Here is a 19,706-nt window from a genome sequence, read left to right on the forward strand (position 1 = left end):
TATTTGACTCTTACACATATTCCCACTGATCCTATTTATATGTGGCACACAGTTAAGCATGCAATTGCATGCCTGGTTCTAAAATACTACCAACTGCACACGTAACGAAGGGGCCATTTTATGAAACAGCAGTAAAAGGTGACCTTAGCATATCCTTATGCAGGGTTCCTGCATACTAAGGCCATTTTTATCACTGAGGTAAAATGGACAATTTTTCTATTTTTCTTATTAATAACCAAATGCTAATTTTCTGATTAGCGTGTGGCCATTAGCGCGTGAGTCTGTATCGCCACCCTTCATGTAGGTGGTAAGGATTCACATGCTAAGCACACGCTAATCAGTTAGTGCGTGGCAATGTAGCTGCACTAACCGATTAGCACAGAACACACCCACTTTCTGCTCCCAGACCCGCCCAACGCGCACCCATCCTTTTTATTTTTTAGCACATGGATAGTGCATGCTCACCCCAAAATTACTGCGGGATGCCTAAGTGCGCCCCAAAGTAAGGCATTTTTTTCTGCAGTAAGCATGTGTTAGTGCTTACCGCAGCTTGGGAAAAGGGCCCCTTAGTAAGATAATTGGTGCTTAATTGGCACGTAATTAATAACTATCACTAATTGGCACTAATTTCTATTTCCAGTCATAACTGTTTTATACCCTTATTCTATTCCAATTGAGTTGGAATCCTAAAGGAGCAGGATCACACACACAAAAACAAGTAGAAATTGCAAAATGAATTACACAAAATAATCTCATTTCTTTTCTTAAACTGTTTTTCCTTTCAATAGCCACCTACCAAAGATCCCAGCACACATCAAAGAACTCCAGTACACACTACCAAGCCAGCACAGGTATGGTATCTTGTTGCAATGATTGTTTTTCTCTTGGCCCAATTAAATATTTACAGGAATATAATAAATGATGACAGAAAGGGGCAAATTCAAGAAAGAGTTCCGAAAGTTAAGCGTCCCATTAGAACACCTTAAGGGAGAATTCTACAATGCCAATTACATGCATAACTGTCATTTTGGAATACTAACATAAGTATCCAATTACACATGTAACTGTATGCACAACCACTTGTGCCAGCTGAATGGATGGATTACATGCACATGCCTAATCGATGTCTGTTACACGCATAAGTGATAGTATTCTGTAAACAGTGCACACTACCCTGGGCACACTCCTGATCTGCCCATGCCTCTCTCGTGGCCACAACCCCATAGAAGTCGCACACGATTGATTTTAAGTGCACAACTTTTAGAATACTGGCCAAGAGCAGTTGCATGTTTAACTGTTAATTGATGCCAATTAGTGCCAATTAAGGCCATTGATGGCCTTTTAATGCTTAACACCAATTAGCTCCTCATTAAATTAATTTGTGTGCGCAACTGACCTTATTCTATACCTTGCTCATGCAAATTTGCATCCTACACCTTTATAGAATTTGCCCCAAAATGATTGTCTGGCTCATCCAGTCTGCCTTATGCATGCCATCTGTAAGAATTCTTCTCGCCTCCCATACACACAGACACGCACACACGCACCCGAAACACACACTCTCTTACATGTAAGCACACACAAACCCTTTCTTTCTCATGTGCTCTCCCTCTCACATACACACACACTCTGATACACACATACTCTCCCTGACTCTCCCTCTCTCACACGCACACACACACAAACACTGATATTCACACTCTCTCTCCTTCTTACACATTCACATGCACACACACAAACACTGATGCACACACACACATACACATACTGATACACACTCTGTCTCTCTCACACAGACTGATACACACTCTCCCTCTCACGTGTGTGAACTCACATACACACGGATCTATGGAATCTTAGCAGAGATTGGGTGGCAACGCCGGTAACTGGGAAGCAAAACCAGTGCTGGGAAGACTTCTACGGTCTACGCCCTGATCGTAACTGAATAGATGTGGATGGGCTGGAGTGTAAATTTTAAGGGGCTTCAACGTTAGCTTCAGAACTTTTAGTGCTGGGCAGACTTCTACAGTCTGTGCCCTAAGAATGGCAAGGACAAATCAAACTCGGGTATACATATAAAGTACCACATACCATGCAAAATGAGTTTATCTTGTGGGGCAGACTGGATGGATCATTCAGGTCTTTATCTGCTGTCATTTACTGTTTTACTGTGTTACTCTCTTTGACACATAGATCTCCCTTATACACTGCTGTAAATTGCTTAGAACAATTTTGATTGATTTGGATGTGATATCGATATAATAGAACATAGATTAACTTTCACACACACTCACTCTCACACACACACTTACTCTTTCACACACACACACACACACACACACACACACAGAGTCTCCCTCTCTCTCTCACATTCTCTCACACACATACATGGATACACTTTTCTCAGAGTCAAGGCTTGGTACTCCATCAACTTTTTGGGAACAGTAACGGGATAGATGAGGATAACAGTAATGCTGCTTCCTGACTGACAATTGCAATGACTCTCTCCTTCTGTCTTGTTGTCATGGCTCCGTCCTGGCAGCAGCAGCAGCAGGACACAGAAGCAAGACAGGAGCTGATGACTCCATACAGTAACAGCTGCATATGCCTGAACAACAGATGCAGCTGAGCCACGCAGGCAGTGCCACAGGAGCTGCAGGGGCTCCCATAGATCATACTGTACAGCAGTGCAAGCCTCATTTCAATCTTCTGGAATGAGCCTGAGATGATTTTATTTTCATCATTTGATATACCGCAAGTGATCTCTAAGGCAACTATGTGGTTTACAATTTCTATTACAGGTACTTTGCACTGTCCCTAATGGGCTCACAATCTAAGTTATATATTGTACCCAGGGCAAAGGAGGGCTAAGTGACTTGCCCAGGGTCACAAGGAGCTGCAGAGGGAATTGAACTTGGTTCTCCAGGATCTCAACCCACTGCCAACCGTCAAGCTGCAGTCAGAATCAAACCCAGTTCCCCAGGTCTGCAACCCACTGCACTAACCATTAGCCACTCCATTTGGAAGGAGGGATTGCCCCCCCCCCCCCCCCCCCCATCCTTGCTCCAGACTAGGCTTATATTTAAGACAGAAAAACTGTTTCTCATTCCTTTGAATAACATTTGTAAGATTTACTCTGTTGTTCTTCCTTTCAAACAGTTTGTAAAGCCCACCCAGTCTCCACCTATCCCTCCATGTATTCCTGCTCAAACAAGGACTGTACATTCAGAGGTAACTATGAACACTATATGACCCTGACGTGCCACACACCAGGTGTGGTTTACTTGTTGTAGTATAAAGTCAGCCACACTAACAAACTTTACTAAGAAGCAGTCCGAGTATCTGAGTGATAATATTGCTTGCTTCACAAAACACACTTTTGGGCTAAGATAAAATGGAGAGGTCAATATTCAAAGCATTTTAACCCAGCAGAAAAAGGTCCTGCCCAGTTAATCACTTGTGAGGGGTTATCCACTTGTATTCAGGGGCATTTAATCAGATAGTGCCACCAAATATCAACACTAACCGAGAAATTCAAAGCCAGCAGGCGGAGGCGGTACTTTTGCAGTTAAGATCTGATATTCAGCACTTAACCACATAAGTTAAGCAGACAAATAGGACCATATGAGCACAGTTCTATCTTTGCCTGGTTAAGTGCCACATATCGCACTTAGGAGTCCTTTTACCAAGCCATGCTAAAAACTGGCCAGTGCTGGTGTCAGCACGTGGGTTTTCCGTATGCTGCGTCCACTTTTAGTGCAGCGGTAAAATGGCCACCATTCCATACGTTTTTGTAATGGCCACTCGCTAATTTGCCCGATAGTGCATGGCCATTACCGTGGGTTCCCTTACTGCCACCTATTTAGGAGGCAATAAGGGCTCCTGTGCTACTCCCGCACTAATCGAGTAGCGCACAGTAATGTGCCTGCACTACTCAATTAGCCCAGGTATACCTACTCTCTGCCCATGGGCACATCTCCCGCATTGGAAAATAAAAAATATTTTCCAGTGTGGGATTAGCGTGTGCCAAGCAGGAAACTACCATTGGGATGCCTCAGTGTGTCCCATGGTAGTGCCTTTTAGCTCACAGTAGGCCTGCATGAAGCCTTCTGTGCCTTAGTAAATGGACCCCTTAAACAGATAAAGGATAGCCAGTCGCACATACCTAGATATTCATTACTGGTGCCCGGACATAGTCCAGCATTGAATATGCTGCCATAATGCCGCCGCCGGCCAAAAAAAAACCACTGACCACTGCCAACTAAATATTTACCCCTGAATTTTCAGTGACTTTTTAACAGTGCATAGTACCAAAGAGGTTTTTTGACAGGAGACAGCATGACATCAAAAAGTTGAAGCCGTCTCCCCTGCACAGCTGCCATATTGTGTGACCCCAAACATTTGCAGAAACTATTGAAAACTATAGAAAACTTGTGAGGTTTATGACTGCCTATCAGGCTTATTTTTGAAAGAGAAGGGCGCCCATCTTTCGACACAAATCGCAAGATGGGTGTCCTTCTCCCAGGGTCGCCAAAATCAGCATAATCGAAAGCCGATTTTGGGCGTCCTCAACTGCTTTCCATCGCGGGGACAACCAAAGTTCATGGGGGCGTGTCGGAAGCATAGCAAAGGCGGGACTGGGGCGTGCTTAACACATGGGCGTCCTCGGCCGATAATGGAAAAAAGAAGGGCGTCCCTGATGAGCACTTGGCCGACTTTACTTGGTCCATTTTTTCTTGCGACCAAGCCTCAAAAAGGTGCCCGAATGACCAGATGACTACCGGAGGGAAACGGGGATGACCTCCCCTTACTCCAACAGTGGTCACTAACCCCCTCCCACCCTCAAAACAAACTTTAAAAATAATTTTTGCCAGCTCTATGCCAGCCTCAAATGTCATACCCAACTCCATGACAGCAGTATGCAGGTCCCTGGAGCAGTTTTAGTGGGTGCAATGGACTTCAGGCAGGCGGACCCAGGCCCATCCCCCCCTACCTGTTATACTTGTGGTGGTAAATGGGAGCCCTTCGAAACCCACCAGAAACCCACTGTACCCACATGTAGGTGCCCCCCTTCAACCCTTAGGGCTATGGTAGTGTTGTACAGTTGTGGGTAGTGGGTAGTGGGTTTTGGGGGGATTTGTGGGGGCTCAGCACACAAGGTAAGGGAGCTATGCACCTGGGAGCAATTTCTGAAGTCCACTGCAGTGCCCCCTAGGGTGCCCAGTTGGTGTCCTGGCATGTCAGGGGGACCAGTGCACTACAAATGCTGGCTCCTCCCACGACCAAATGGCTTGGATTTGGTCGTTTCTAAGATGGGCATACTCGGTTTCCATTATCGCTGAAAACCGGGGACGACCATCTCTAAGATCGACCTAAATGTTGAGATTTGGACCTCCCTGACCGTATTATCGAAACGAAAGATGGATGCCCATCTTGTTTCGATAATATGGGTTTCCCCGCCCCTTCGTCTCAGGAAAACTTGGCCACCCCGTTCGATTATGCCCCTCCACGTGTTTTTTTTTTTTACAGCTTTTTTATTTATTTGAAAGCTTCCCATATGTAACCCAAGGGGGGGGGGGTTAACCACTGGGGGGGGGGGGGTCCTCACTACTCAGCCCCGAGACTCAGTCAGAGCCAGGGCCCTTCTTAAAGATGCCCCTATAACAGTTGAGCCTCCTGCAGCTCTGGAGTGGCCGCATCCACGGACCTCAGCTCATGCCCAAGAACCCCCTCCCCCCTCCCCAAGAGGTTAAAAAAAACCTTGGGTTACATATGGGAAGCTTTCAAGCAAATAAAAATGCTGTCAAATGTTTAAAAACCCACACATAGGCAGTTATAAACCTCACAAGTTTGCTAATCGTTTTCAGCAGTGTCTACAAATGTTTGGGGTCACACAATATGGCAGCAAGCTCTGCCCACTGGTTTCAGACCACAGAATGAGCCAGATAGGCTCATCTCCTGTTATAAAACCTCCTTGCAAAATACCTTCACAGGTTCCCTGAATTGTTGTACATGAAAACTATCCTGTAAAAGTTTGGCGGTATACAAAGTCTGCAGGTCTCTGTAGTCTACATTTTATTTGTATTTTTTATTCTATTTTATAGCTTGTCTTTCCACAGAAATGCTGAAGGCAGGAAACAACAAGCAACTGGCAGCACAATAGAATTATAAGTGACAGATTTATAAATAAGCAATATATCAAAACCTAATAAAAGAAAACACAAGAAAATGCTATATAAAATTGATAAATAACTGGTGCAGAATATAATTCACAAACTCATGCATAAACATAGAAAGCAAAAATAATAAATACAATATAAATTTATAGGACTAGCAGAAATCCACAAAACATTTATGGTGAAATAAATATTTGTGTTCCAAGACCAGAGCTTCCAAGTTTTTGAGGTGAGATAAGACCAGCTGTGAATGTCTGGCAACCTTATCCTGATATATTGTGGTACCTGGAGCACTGATTTCAATGTGTAGGATCAGAGACTTCAAATGCCACACTGCTCTAGGATGTACAAAATTCGAAACCAGGACTGGACAAAAAGTCTCATTCCAGGATAACTTGGCAGCTCTGCAGCACCCCTGTCCCTTATCCTTTGTTATTTTTCCTGATATCATCACTCTTCCCAGCTAACTCCAAAAGTCTCTCCCCTCTCCCCTGACTCCAGCACCTTTACTACTACTACTACTTAACATTTCTAGAGTGCTACTAGGGTTACGCAGCGCTGTACAGTTTAACAAAGAAGGACAGTCCCTGCTCAATGGAGCTTACAATCTAAAGGACGAAATGTCAACTCTCCTACTCAACCCAATGCCAGACCTCAATCTTTCTCCTCCTCTATCCCTGCCTAGTACAAGCACTCCCTTCCCCGACTTCCCCACATAGGAGTCAAACATTAGGAAAACCAGATGAATCATAGACACAACAAATTAAAATAGCAAGAAAGGTAGCATCGGAAACCAAGAAAACAATAAAGTACTTCAAATCCTATAACTAAAAATTAAGAAGGTAATTTTCATTGGTAGTGGTCAGCATTTTTAACTGATATGCCAGCTGCAGCATTTAAATTAATACATGTATTGAGCACTGCTATATAATTGTAATCAGTAACACTGCTATACATTGGTTTATATCTGCTATTCAGCCAATTTTCAGCTGCTATTTGAATTTGCTGTTTCTGAATAATTTTACTGCTTTGCTCTCACTTCATCCATCCTCCATCCCTTCACTATGGCGGTCATTATAGAAGTGCTGTTTACATGTGAGATGCGCATAAACCAGCACTTAATCATTTAGCTAGTATAAACATCTAAGTTCCCATCTTACAATGCCAAGATATGCAGATTTCAAACTGAAGTGCAAATGGCAAGGGGACGTGGTATGGCAGTTTTGGGGGGACAAGACTAGGACATGTCCAGAAGATACACATGTATTCCCCATTTCAGAAGGGAATAAACGTCTATGCCCAGACACCTGGACGTCAGGAGTTACACCTGCTCAGACCCACGAACTGATTTTGGCAAGCTGCTAGTTTGGGCAAGAGTGAAGGCTGCACTTACCTCCTGCCCAGATTGCACCCTGTCATAACTTGTTCTTTTGCCCATTTCCCACTCCTATCAGCATGCCCCCTGAAACCATCCCCCCAAGTGGAAGCCTCTAGAACTAGCCCTCCCAAACCAGCCTCCCTGTTATTGGAAGCCCCCCCCCCAACCAGCCCCCAGCCCCCCAAATCAGCCCACCTCAAACCAGCACCCCCTGCCCCCAATTGGAAGGTCCCATCCTGGCATTAGGGGCCTCCTTCAGAGCTGCTGCCCCCCCCCCCCCACAAACACGCACACCATACCAGGTGATAATACATCTCCCTCTCCCCTGTGCAGCTCCAAATCCCCCTCCTATCCCAGCGCTTACCCAGAGGGTATCCTGGTGGTCTAGGGTGTGGAAACAAGGGTAGTCCTCCTCTGCTTCAGCCCCTTGAGACTACTGCTAGATGTCAAGCTTCCATATAAGAGTATCACTTCATCTAAATTTTTTTCCACCCAACTGCTGAGCAGTGAGTGGTGAGCACAGCAAGCTATTTCACCAGGACATTGAAGGAATGGGGCAATGCTATCAGGTTAAATGGAGCCTATCAATGCATTGTATCTCTGAAGCAGATGACTTCTAAAAAGTAGACCAGTGTTTAAGTTTCTCTAGGCTATCACATTTACATTTGAAAAATACCTAATCTTGCAAAATAAAAATGCCCCTTCCCCAAGTACAAAAAATATCAGAAGTCTGATTTTCGTGTTATTTACTGTATAAGCTATGTGGCACCAGCTATTAGCAAAAATGGAACTCTAGTGGCAGAAGATAAGGGTGAATTGCAGCTCTGTTCAGCTAGTTAACCTTTAAACAGGTCATTTATGATCTGAAATGGTGAACTCTACTGAAGAGCTCACCACTTTTATAAAATCAATACAAACTAAATGTATCAGTCTATTAAATCTTGATATTTATTGAAATGTATAATTTTAGTAGCTATATTGATCCTGGAAAAAGCTGGAGTCTTACTAGGTCATGCTATCCTTAAAGAACCACCAGAAATGTATCACAGTAGATGGGCATTTGAGACCTTACTGGCCATCACCTTATCAAAAAGAGGCCTCTCAGATTCACAAATTCAAAACCTACAAAACGAGTTGGCAACATCTGTGAGAGAGTGTAAGTTGAGGTGATCTTGTGCACTGAAAGATTAGCACAGCTGGCCTGTGAATTTTAAAGAGAATTCCAGTGCCAGCATTGGCGAGAGACTGGCATACTGGAAAGCTGTTGGTGGCATGGTGTTGGGGATTGCTAACCTCTATACTGCAACATCATTTCATTGATCCTTTAGATGATATCACAGCCTACAAAGACTCCAGCCCCCCAATATTCAACCAGTGACTGTGCGGTGACTGCCCAATGCCAGTGCTCAGATCGGATATTCAATGCCAACCCACATTTGGCAACCAGCATTGAATATCAGGTTTCACTTTTGGCTGCAGCAACTTATCGGTTAAGCTGATATTCAGCGCTAACTGGTTAAGTACTTAGTGATTAAAGATAGGCCTGCTATTTATGCGGCCTATTTTAACCACTAATCTTGGCCGGTTTTGTGCTGAATATCTGCACCTAACTGACAATGATGTGTGATATAGCCAGTTAGCGGCTAGCCGCTAACCGTGCATATTCAGCAGAGATAACCAGTTATCTCCCGCTAAATATCCATGGTTAGGCCCAAAACACTATTTAATTGGCCAGGATCTATTCCTGACCAATTAAATAGTTTTGAATATCAGCCAGCAGATGTTTATTGAAGAATAAACAATCCCCAGGTAAGAGAATTTATAACCTATGACTAAAGGGGGAAATAACATGAGCTAATGTTAAGTCGGGTTATTTTACTACAGGTCGGGTTATTTTAGCACACGGTTTTATTGCATAAAATGGAACCCTGTGGTAAAATAATTTGACTTAAAAGTAGTTCATATTGATAACTTCCCCCTAAGTGTTCCAGAGTTACATTTTTGTGGTGATTAAAGATTTCTTGTTGCTTACCTTAAGTTCTTCTTTAATTAGGTTAAACCCAGGCCTCCCACAAAACCACTACCTGAGCTGAAGATAAAGCAGGTAAGACTCTTGCTGAAACAGGGACATTTTAAACAAGGACACAAACTATGTAATGTAGTGGATTACTATAATCTGCCAATGCCTTTGTTTGATGGAGTGGACTGCAGTGGATTAACAATAGCCATGGCAAGAAATTTCAAGCTCAATTCTCCTATAAATTAATAAATAATTCCCTGTTTCATTCCTTCTTAGGTATTTCCTTCCTTCTTCCTACTTTCTTCCATGCAACCATCTACTCCTCTTTTCCATCTTTCTTCTTCTTCTCCTCTCTGCTATCCTCTCTCTACGTCATGTCTGTTTATACTTTTCTAACTCTCTTCTATACCAACCCACAATTTTATCCTCCAGTAGTGATGCAGCACCCCAGATCCTCCTCCTTACCCCATCCTATATTTAGCTCTTCACATTTTTTTGCTGTCTATATATCTCCTCTCCTATTGCTCTATCCCATGATAGAGCTTTATGGAGGGCAGTGCCTGTTATTGGAATAGCTTACCTTTGAATATTAGCAGGGAGGGTTATTACATTAGCTTCTGAAAAAGGTTGAAAACCTGGCTATTTACTAAGTCCTTTTATTGATATATAGGTTTAAGGCTGGATGCGTTGGAACATGTTCGGGAAATGTAGTGGGCAGGGAGTGGGATTATGAAGACATCACTGTGGGTTTTGCTATATGTTTGTAATGTTTGTAGTGATGTTTGTAATTTGCCTTGAGTTTTGAGGTTAAGAAGAATATAAATATATATAAAAACAGGGTTAAAAACACTTTTTCAAAGACTAGAACACTGTGGGACTGCAACCCACACCAGGAAAGACCAGTCAAGGCAGTGATGTTAGCAAGACTGACTCCATGCTGCGAGTTTCCCTTGGGCCCAGTCTATTTCCAGATTTTGTTCTTGCAACCAAGGTAATAGGATTCACTGAAGACTGAAGAACATAAAAGGCAACAGTCTCCCTGTGAAGAACTTCAGTTCTAAGGTGTAGTGGAACCGTCTTAACTTTGAGATGTTCCTGAATGTTCCCATACACTGAGGAGACCAGGATAGGTCTAGAAAGCTCCTGGGTAGGAATTTTGTAGTGACAAGTGAGTACCCCATCAATACAGTCCTCTCCAACTCCGGAATCAATGAAGGCTTCGGTGATAACCAGATCTTTGTCAAACTCAAGAGATGCTGGTACCAAGAACTGGGTGCAGAGAATTCAATTAGAGGATCCTAGCGCTGCTTCCCCAGCCAGAGCTAGGACTGAAAGCTTCCCAACATGTAGGACAATTAAGAGCCTTGTGTCGTTTCTCAGCACAGTAGAGACACAAATTCTGTGTTTGTCGCCTCTGCTTTTCAAGTTCTGAGAGGGAGAAACAGTTCATCTGCATAGGCTCCCCAGGGTCAGGAGGGAAGGGCTCCTTCATGACTGGATGCATGGATCATTGGAAGCTAGGTGCCAGATGAACTGTTCGACAAAAAGATTGCCGATCCCAGGCTTGCTCTTGGAACTGAATATCTATCTGATTACATAGACAGATGAGGTCATCCAGTGTGGTAGGAAGATCCTGTCCTGCTAACTCATCCTTGATTTGGGGCAACAACCCTTGCCAAAAAACTGCCACCAGGCTCTCATTATTCCACTTTAGTTCTGCTGCTAAAGTATGAAACTGGATGGCATAACTCCCCAGGGTTTGCAAGCCCTATTTCAGCCTGAGAAGCTCAGAGGCAGTGGAGGTAGCCTTCCGAGGCTCCTCAAAGATTCTCCTGAATTGCTGTAGGAAGTTGTCAAGGTTATTCAGTACAGGGTCATTCCACTCCCAGAGAGAAGCCCAAGCAAGAGCTTGGACCGACAGCAGAGAAATGAAGAAAGCCAGTTGTGCTCTGTCCAAAGCGAAGTCCCTTGCTTGAAGTTCAAAGATGATCTGGCATTGATTTATAAATCCTCTGCAAATTTTGGGACTCCCATTATATCTGGGAGGAGCATTGAGTCTGATACCAGGTGCAGCAGATGCAAGTTCCATGCCAGAACTGAGGCATGGCTTTGGAGAGGTCTCCGCCTGCAATACCATCACAGGTGTAGATGGTCCATGTGTGTAGTCAGGTCCTGAATGGAACCAGAGAGTTGTTGGAGCTGAAGCACCAATTGTTGAAGTAGCTGCAAAGCGAGTGGCTTGCCCAAGCTCATGGCCTTTGCAACCTGCCACACCACAGAAGGTGAGTCCTTGGGCCGCAGACGGGAGAAATGGACAACCTAATCCAAAGGTCCGGTCTGGCAGCAGGTGAATCAGCCTTCAAAGAGTTGGATGAGAAAGCAGCCTTAAGGGACCCTTGAAGTACCCTGACACAGTTGAGATTGAGATAAGCAGGAACCAGAATACCAAGAGACCACAAGACGGCAAGAACCAGAAGACCAAAAGATTGGACCATGGCAGGACTTGGAGACTGGAACACAGCAGGACTTGACTGGAACATGGCAGGACTGGAGACTGGAAAAGCAGGACTTGAAGGCAGGAACACAACAAAACTTGAAGACTGGAACACAGCAGGACTGGAAACTGGAGAAGCAGGACTTCAAGGCAGAAGCACAGCAGGACTTGAAGACTGGAACACTGTGGGACTGCAACACACACCAGGAAAGACCAGGAGACCCATTGCAAAGGCAAAGAAGAGGAGTCCTGGGACACCTCATATGGCCCTATCTTCATGATGTCATCTCCGGCTGCCAGTGCTATGTTCGTCCTTTAATAAAGTCTCTTTGGCACGTGTGAATGCCAAGGGAAGCACAGCGGACAGGATGCCAGACTAAGGGAGTGCCGTTACGCGGTCCAACTCAGAGGGGAAATTGTCAGAACCCCAGGGAGGTGAGTCGGCGGTTTCCCCTCTATCTTGTCTCTGCTCCCTGCTTGCTCCATTTTTGCTCTTATCTTTGTTCCCTGGGGATTCTCCTTTGCTTTGCTACCTTTAATTTCCCCCTCTCCCCCTTTGATTCTTTGCTGTCTTTGCTCCATGGCCCATTTTTATTTCTATTTTGTACATACACTTCCTTCTCACACTGTAAACAGTGTGATATCACAGCAGCACTTCAGTACAAAAAAAGCTCAGGAAGCCCATCAGAAAGTGCTTCTGTTAAAAGCTGCTCTTTTGGTTGAAGCTTATTAAGAAAGGATTGGAACAGAAGTATCCATGGGAAGTGCTTTCTGTCAGCCTCTATGGACCTGCTGGCACTCTCACTCTCTCGCCTCAACCTATTGGAAATTACAGACCCTGTTATATCTTCTTTTTACAGATTACATCTTCATGTTTTCTCCAATGCAGCGGTTGTCAGACCTGTGCTGGAGGAGAATGCAATAGCTCCACTGCATGCAAAATTCTCTTATATATCTTCCTTGCAGGGATTTAGAAAACCTGACTGGCCAATGCTGTTCCAGGACTGGTTTGAGAATCACTGCTGGAATTCGTAAATCATAGTCAATAAGAGGGCAAATCTATAAAGGGATCAATGTTCCCTCTAAGCGGAGCACATGAGCAATTTGCTCATACATTTTAGGAGCATCGCTCACAGATTTTATATGGTTGCTCACAAAAAAATGTGGGGTTTTTGTGCTATATACAGAAATACATTGCTAATACTGGCACTCAAAAATTGTTGGCTTTTAAAACTTGTTGCTCACATGAAAAAAATTTTGCACACACTAGGCCACTCCTTAGAGGAAACATTGAAAGGGATGCCTACATTTAGGGTGGGTAATTGGTGCCTATTCTATTAAGGAAATAGGTGCCTACTTTCCTTTACAGAATCCTAGCATAGACGTGCATATGTGTTTATGTGTGAGCACTTACTCTAGTACAAAAGGAGTGGGAAATAGACCAGGCTAACCGGAAACAAACGAGGAGACTTCAATTGATGGTAGATGGTTTATTGGTGAAAGCTCGACACAGTACCGTGTTTCAGCTGCTGGACAGCTCACCTCACTCAGAACCCACAGATTTTCTACCAAAAAGTCTTTCTAAAGACCACGTTTTGCCATCTTTTTACATCAACTTTTATTGACCATTTGATGTTTTTATGTATTTTATATAAAGACTCCTGATGCAGACCAGCAGTCGAAACACGGTACTGTGTGAAGTCTTCACCAATAAACTATCTACCATCAATTGAAGTCTCCTCATTTGTTTCTGGTTAGCCTGGTCTATTTCCCACTCCTTTTGTACTCCTGTTATTTCGTCATGGGATCTCGGCATTCCTTATCCGTGGCGGACCTTCACTGAACACTTACTCTAGCCATGGAGCTTGTATAAATCCTTGCACCTAGATTCCAGAGATATACACATAACTTATAGTGTTCTATAACTTAAGTGCATAAGTGTGCACCCTACCCAGACTCCACCCATGTGTATTCCCTCCTGCAAACTACACATTATCAAAGATATTCACATACCGGATGATATTCAAAACTTTAACCATCCAGGAATGGTTCCTGGCTGGTTAAATAGCACTTCACCAGCTAAACGCTAATATTCAGTGTGAGATTGCCAATCTCCGATGAATATTAGTGCTTAGTGCATAGTGGCTAACCGGCTAGTCGTGAATATTCACCGCTTGGCCAGCTAGGTTCAGCAGCCAAATCGAGCTGCCTAAATAGCAGGCCTACCTTTGGCCACTGTAAATTTAACTAGCCAGCACTGAATGTTGACTTGGTTAAGCTTAAACTAGCCAAAAAAAAAAAAACCAGAAATTCAATGCCAGTCACCAGAAATGGCCCGACATTGAATATCCAGGCTCAGCATTGATCATAGCACTTAGCTGGCCTGCCTCCAGTGGGCTGACAATCGGCCAGATAGTTACAGAATAGTGCATGGCCAGATTTCTAGCATTTGCACGTGTATGTGCACTTATATGGAAATATATGCCAGTATTCTGGTCTTTTATATGCACATATTTGTTGTGTAAATGTTAGCACCTTCTTATGCTGTTATTGTGAAATATCACACAATAGCAGAAAGCTGCAAATCACTTCTAATGGCAACATCACTCATGCCCCCCCCCCCCCCCTTACATGATGGCTCCAATGAGATGGTATACCTGAAACATCAGTGCCATCAATCTGGACCAGCCACCACAAGTGCTATGCAGGTGTCTGCCAGAGCCTCCTCATATTAGAGTGCCATGCTCAGAATCTCAACAAGTAGAGCCTTATAAGAGGAGTACTTCCATTCTATATGAATATACATACCCCATCTACTGCCAACAAACAGACACCATCTAAGCAGAGATAGCTCTATTCTTTCCATGTAGTACCTTTTTCATAAGTAATTTAAGTACTCATTCTTCCAAGAAATGTGCTCTCTCTCCCTCCCATTCCTCTTCCTAGAAAGAATTAATTGTGTTCTTTGGATCTTAGCTACCTGACAAATTTCAGACCACATTTTCCACAGTATCATCTGTAGGACCCTTCTAGTTGCCTAGGGAAAAATGTGGAAGCTCGTCATCTGCATTTTCCCACAAAGTACATTGTACGTACACTTAGAGTGTATACTTCCTGTGATTTCAACTAATTAAATTCTGCTACTTAAACTACCCCAAAGTAAACACACATTATACCACACGCTACAGATCATACACATTTGTATGCCACAGATAAAGAGATGAAGTGAAATGTGCATATTTTAGCTTAAGGATTCATACTACAGATAGATTTGGTTCCAAGGGATAATAAAATTCAGTGAACTCATCCCAGTGGCTCAGTGCAGTATTGTGTGCTAGGTTTGATAGCCGACCATCGCTTCGACTCCTTGCGCCACATTCCCAGCAAAGTCTCAGCTATAGCACAGTGCTGACACTTACAGGGAAGTTATCTGCATTAGGGCTTTAGGTCACATTATTTATCATTTAAGAACCCTAACACAGCTTAACTGTTTTTGCCATGGTGATATTTAAGTTGCAGAGGGTTACATAGTAATGAGATGCAAAACATGCAAATGTAAGTAAAGCACTCATTAATATGTACAAATCAAGTCATGACTTATGGGGCAAGTCACATTATGGTCCCAAAATCATGGTAAGATAACCCCAGCCAAAACTTGGGATTATTATAACATTCCAGGAGCATCAAGCCTCAAACCTATGGCCCAGTGCTCCCAGCCAGAGCTTAAAGGGGCCGTCAGAGCGTCCCCCTAATTGAAGACCTGCACCCTCCCCCCCACGCTCAAGGACCCAATCCTACCTGACTGAAGTCCCCCATCTCCCAATCAAACCCCATCCCCTGATCAAGGACCCAATCACCCCTGATCGAAGCCCCCCACCACCCCCTCAATCAAGCTCCCACCTCCCAATCAAGGACCCAACCCCTCGATTGAAGCCCTCCACTCCTAAAAGGCCCCCCACCCATAAAAGAGCCTACCATTTGATTCCTTGGTGGTCCAGTGGTCATCAGGCAAGAGAGATCCCCAGTCATTCCTGCCCTGCCCTGTGCAGTATCCAAAATGCTGCCCCTAGTGGTAGTACTGCGAGTACCACTATGAGCACCATTTTGGATATGGCACCAGACAGGGCAGGAGCAACAGGGGATTGCTTCTGGCTGATGACCACTGGACCACAAGGGAATCAAATGATAGATCATATCAAGGAGTGGGGGGCTTTGATCAGGGGGAGTTGGATTTTGGGGAGGGGAAACTCTGACAGGCCCTGTAAGATGTGGCCTGGGAGCATCAGGCCACAGTTTTTGAGGCCCAATGTACCAGGCACATGAGAAAATGCTGCTTACAAGGTGGCTCACAAGCAGCATTATTCTTTTATCACAGGATTCAACAACCTGTGGTACTCAGATAGCGCATGTTGCTGAATCCCATGGTAAATCAAGCAGTGGTAAAAGCTCACCTGTTACTGCACCTTGATAACTCCCCCCCTTAGTGGCCATCTTTAGGATGCACATGTGAACCTTGTCTAAGAATTGATGCAGTGGTTAAGTTAGATGGAAAAGAGCTGAAGGTTAATTAGACTGCAAAGTTTACTCATGGAACAATCTACCTTTCCAAAAGCATTCTTTATCTCTGGCATTGATTCCAAATAAAATCCCCTGATATTCAAAACCATTTAACTGGAATGGTACCGGTTATCCTGTACTGAATATCGCTGGTTAGTGCCTAGGAGGTAACTGGCTATATTGTATGGTATAGCCAGCTATCAGGCCGCTTAAATAGCTGGTATAAGTTGAGCCAGTTTAAAGTTAACCGGCTATCTTCAAATAGCAGCATAACTGGTTAATCAGAAATGGCCCAGCATCGAATATCCAGGCAGGCGCCAACTGCAGGACTTAGCTGGGCTCCCTCCAGCAGTCTGAATATCAGCCCCAATGTATCTAATATTGAACACATGACTTTGAGCCCTGAAAATATAATTTCACATGATTTTACAGTGTAATTGAGAGAGGATGTAAGGTATGTATGAGAAAAGAACATTCCAGGGGGTCTAAGTTCATTAAAATTGCTTCTTTATATTTTTTAGGGAGTAAAGCTTGGCCCATCACCTACAGCGCCAGTCCCACCAGCCAAACCAACAGCATTAAATTTGAAATCCAATCAGTCACAGGTAAGGGTTTCATGTTAGGGCTCTACGGAAATGGTAGTAGTAAGCAATGAGTATAAGGACAGAGCCAACTTGTACTCACAAGACCCTTCTTCTGTTTGAAAGACAGGAGGAAGTAAAGACTATTAGCACAAGCTGATTCATAGAAACATAGAAACATGATGGCAGATAAAGGCCATATGACCCATCCAGTCTGCCCATCCTCTGTAACTCTTAACTCTTCCTTTTCCTAAGCGATCCCACATGCTTATCCCATGCCTTTTTAAATTCTGGAACAGTCCTCGACTCCACAACCTCCACCAGGAGGCCATTCCATGCCTCCACCACCCTTTCTGTGAAATAGTACTTCCTTAGATTACTCCTAAGCCTATTCCCTCTTAACTTCGTCATATGCCCCCTCATTTCAGAGCTCTCCTTCATTTGATTCAGTCTGTACTCTAACTGCCTCTTACTACCACTACTACTAGGTCTATACCAGCCCAAGCAGTTTCCCCACTGAAAGCAGAGAAATCTGGGGTGGGGAGAGATCTAAGAGAGGCCTCCCAACATCACTCACCACTGAGCTACTGATGTTGTGCTTGTCTATGCATTTGGATGTCCATTTTGTTGTAAGAGTTAATACCTTCTCTAGCTTCAAGTTTCTTAGCTTTGCTTTACTCCCGTAGCTACGGAAGAGCTGGTTATTTCGTTCTCTAAAATTAAGCCAGATAATGACAAAGACTGTAGCATGCTTGCTGGTAAAATATAGATGTTGTATACAAGTTAAGAAGTTCTAATCCAATTGCTTTTTCATGTTCTTTTTTTGGGGGAAAAAAGGGTGTAAGCTTTAAAGTAGCTTTAAAACCCCCCGTGCAGAAGAGATGACCAAAACCAGAGGCGCTGAAAGATGATGGGAGTCTGTGGCTTGCGAAGAACTTTGCACACACCCATTTTGGTACTGGATTTCTCACTGGAATCTCTCCAAGGTCCTGATTGTTTACTTGAAATAGCTGCAAGATTTGTGCCTTAATATTTAAGTGATGTAACATCTTTATGTTACAAACACGGACTTCAACAGCAGTTGAATAAACATTTTTGTTGTCCGAGGAGCAAAAATGCGGAACTTATTAATCTCAACAAGATTGCCATAGTCAAAGGTAATCCTGAGAGAGCTGCAGCCTGACAGGAAATTAATGTTTTTTGTTCAGCACACCAAATGGACTTCTCTGTATCAAGGCACTGGCAATCTGTACACAAAGGTTTCTATTACCAAAACATTAGCTAGCTTTCTTTGAAGTACAGTCAAACTGTTATTTCTGTTTCCCCTATATTGTCCCAAGCTCATTTTATGTCAGATGGTGATACATTTTCTGGATGGAATAAAACTCAGTGTAAGTTACTTTCATTACAGTCCTTACATCTGCTTGTGAGGGAGGTCGGGCTTCAGAAGTGAACTCTATGCTCCCACCCTGAATGCAACTGGATGGGGTTAAGCAAGGATTCTGATAAAGAATAGTACTGTGGCACAAAGAACCCAGGAGGGGGAAAACAGCTAAAGCAGAGGGGCTTGTAAATACTGGCTAGTGAAGAGGTTCTCTATTTTAGGTTCCTTGGGAGGACTTCCTGTCGCAATAAAACAATTTTCATTATTCCAGATATACTCATTGTGTAGATTCAGAAATAAGGTGCCCCAAGTTAGCCATTGGGATGATGCGGGCTATGCGCTTTCTCTATAGAGGCAGTTCCAGATGGAACTGTCTTTCTAGAATATTAGCTTAAGTCATTTTCGCACCTAACTTTAGGTATGAGCATTTACACCTGGCAAAGTCTGTCAATTAGGCGCAGAAATGAAAGTATTCTATAACTTTGGGCCTTATTCTATAAAATTTATGCTCCTAAATTTACACTCCTAAAGTTTATGCTCCTAAACGTATGCTAAATCTATAATCATAATAGACCCTAAATTAGGAGCATAAATTTAGAAGCATAGATTACACTCGTAATTTAGGAGTGTAAATTTAGGAGCATAACCTAAGGTTATAACAAAGGTTATGCTCCTAAATTTATGTTCCTAAAATTTACATAATAAGACCCTATGGGCCAGATTCTATATATGGCGCATGGAAGATCCATGAGGAAAACATTTCTGCCTAAGCACATTCTTTAAACGGTGCCAAGATTTAGGCACAGTATATAGAACATGATTAATTGATATCCTAGTGCCACTGAGCACCTCCATTTACACCATCGAAAATATAGTATAAATCCTGGTGTGTAGATTTAGGCGTAGAGGGCCATATTCTATAACAATGCAAGTACATTTTGAAATGCCCATGAAATGCGCATTTCCCCACCTATAACCATACCCTTTTTGCCTGCACACACTAAAGTTTAGGTGCAGTGCGTTATAGAATACGCTTAGGGAGTCGTACATGTGAATTCTAATTATTACCAATTAGTGCTCATTGTTGCTTGTTAAGTGCTGTTATCAATACTGATT

The 19,706-nt window shown here is 43.4% G+C and overlaps 1 protein-coding gene across 1 annotated transcript in view; it reads left to right on the top strand.

The window, feature by feature from the left end:
• The window catches only part of ADAM8 (ADAM metallopeptidase domain 8), a 158,086-nt gene extending 138,886 nt beyond the window's left edge, over positions 1-19,200 (top strand). Inside the window, exons 21-25 of the mRNA XM_030204865.1 lie at positions 789-851; positions 3,160-3,231; positions 9,608-9,658; positions 17,147-17,230; positions 18,044-19,200. Of these exons, the coding sequence (XP_030060725.1) occupies positions 789-851; positions 3,160-3,231; positions 9,608-9,658; positions 17,147-17,230; positions 18,044-18,091 (318 nt within the window). The 3' untranslated portion in view covers positions 18,092-19,200. The remainder of the gene's footprint in view (positions 1-788; positions 852-3,159; positions 3,232-9,607; positions 9,659-17,146; positions 17,231-18,043) is intronic.
• The last annotated feature ends 506 nt before the right edge of the window (positions 19,201-19,706 follow it).

The sequence above is a fragment of the Microcaecilia unicolor genome, chromosome 5 (assembly GCF_901765095.1).
Source record: "Microcaecilia unicolor chromosome 5, aMicUni1.1, whole genome shotgun sequence".
Lineage (NCBI taxonomy): Eukaryota > Metazoa > Chordata > Amphibia > Gymnophiona > Siphonopidae > Microcaecilia > Microcaecilia unicolor.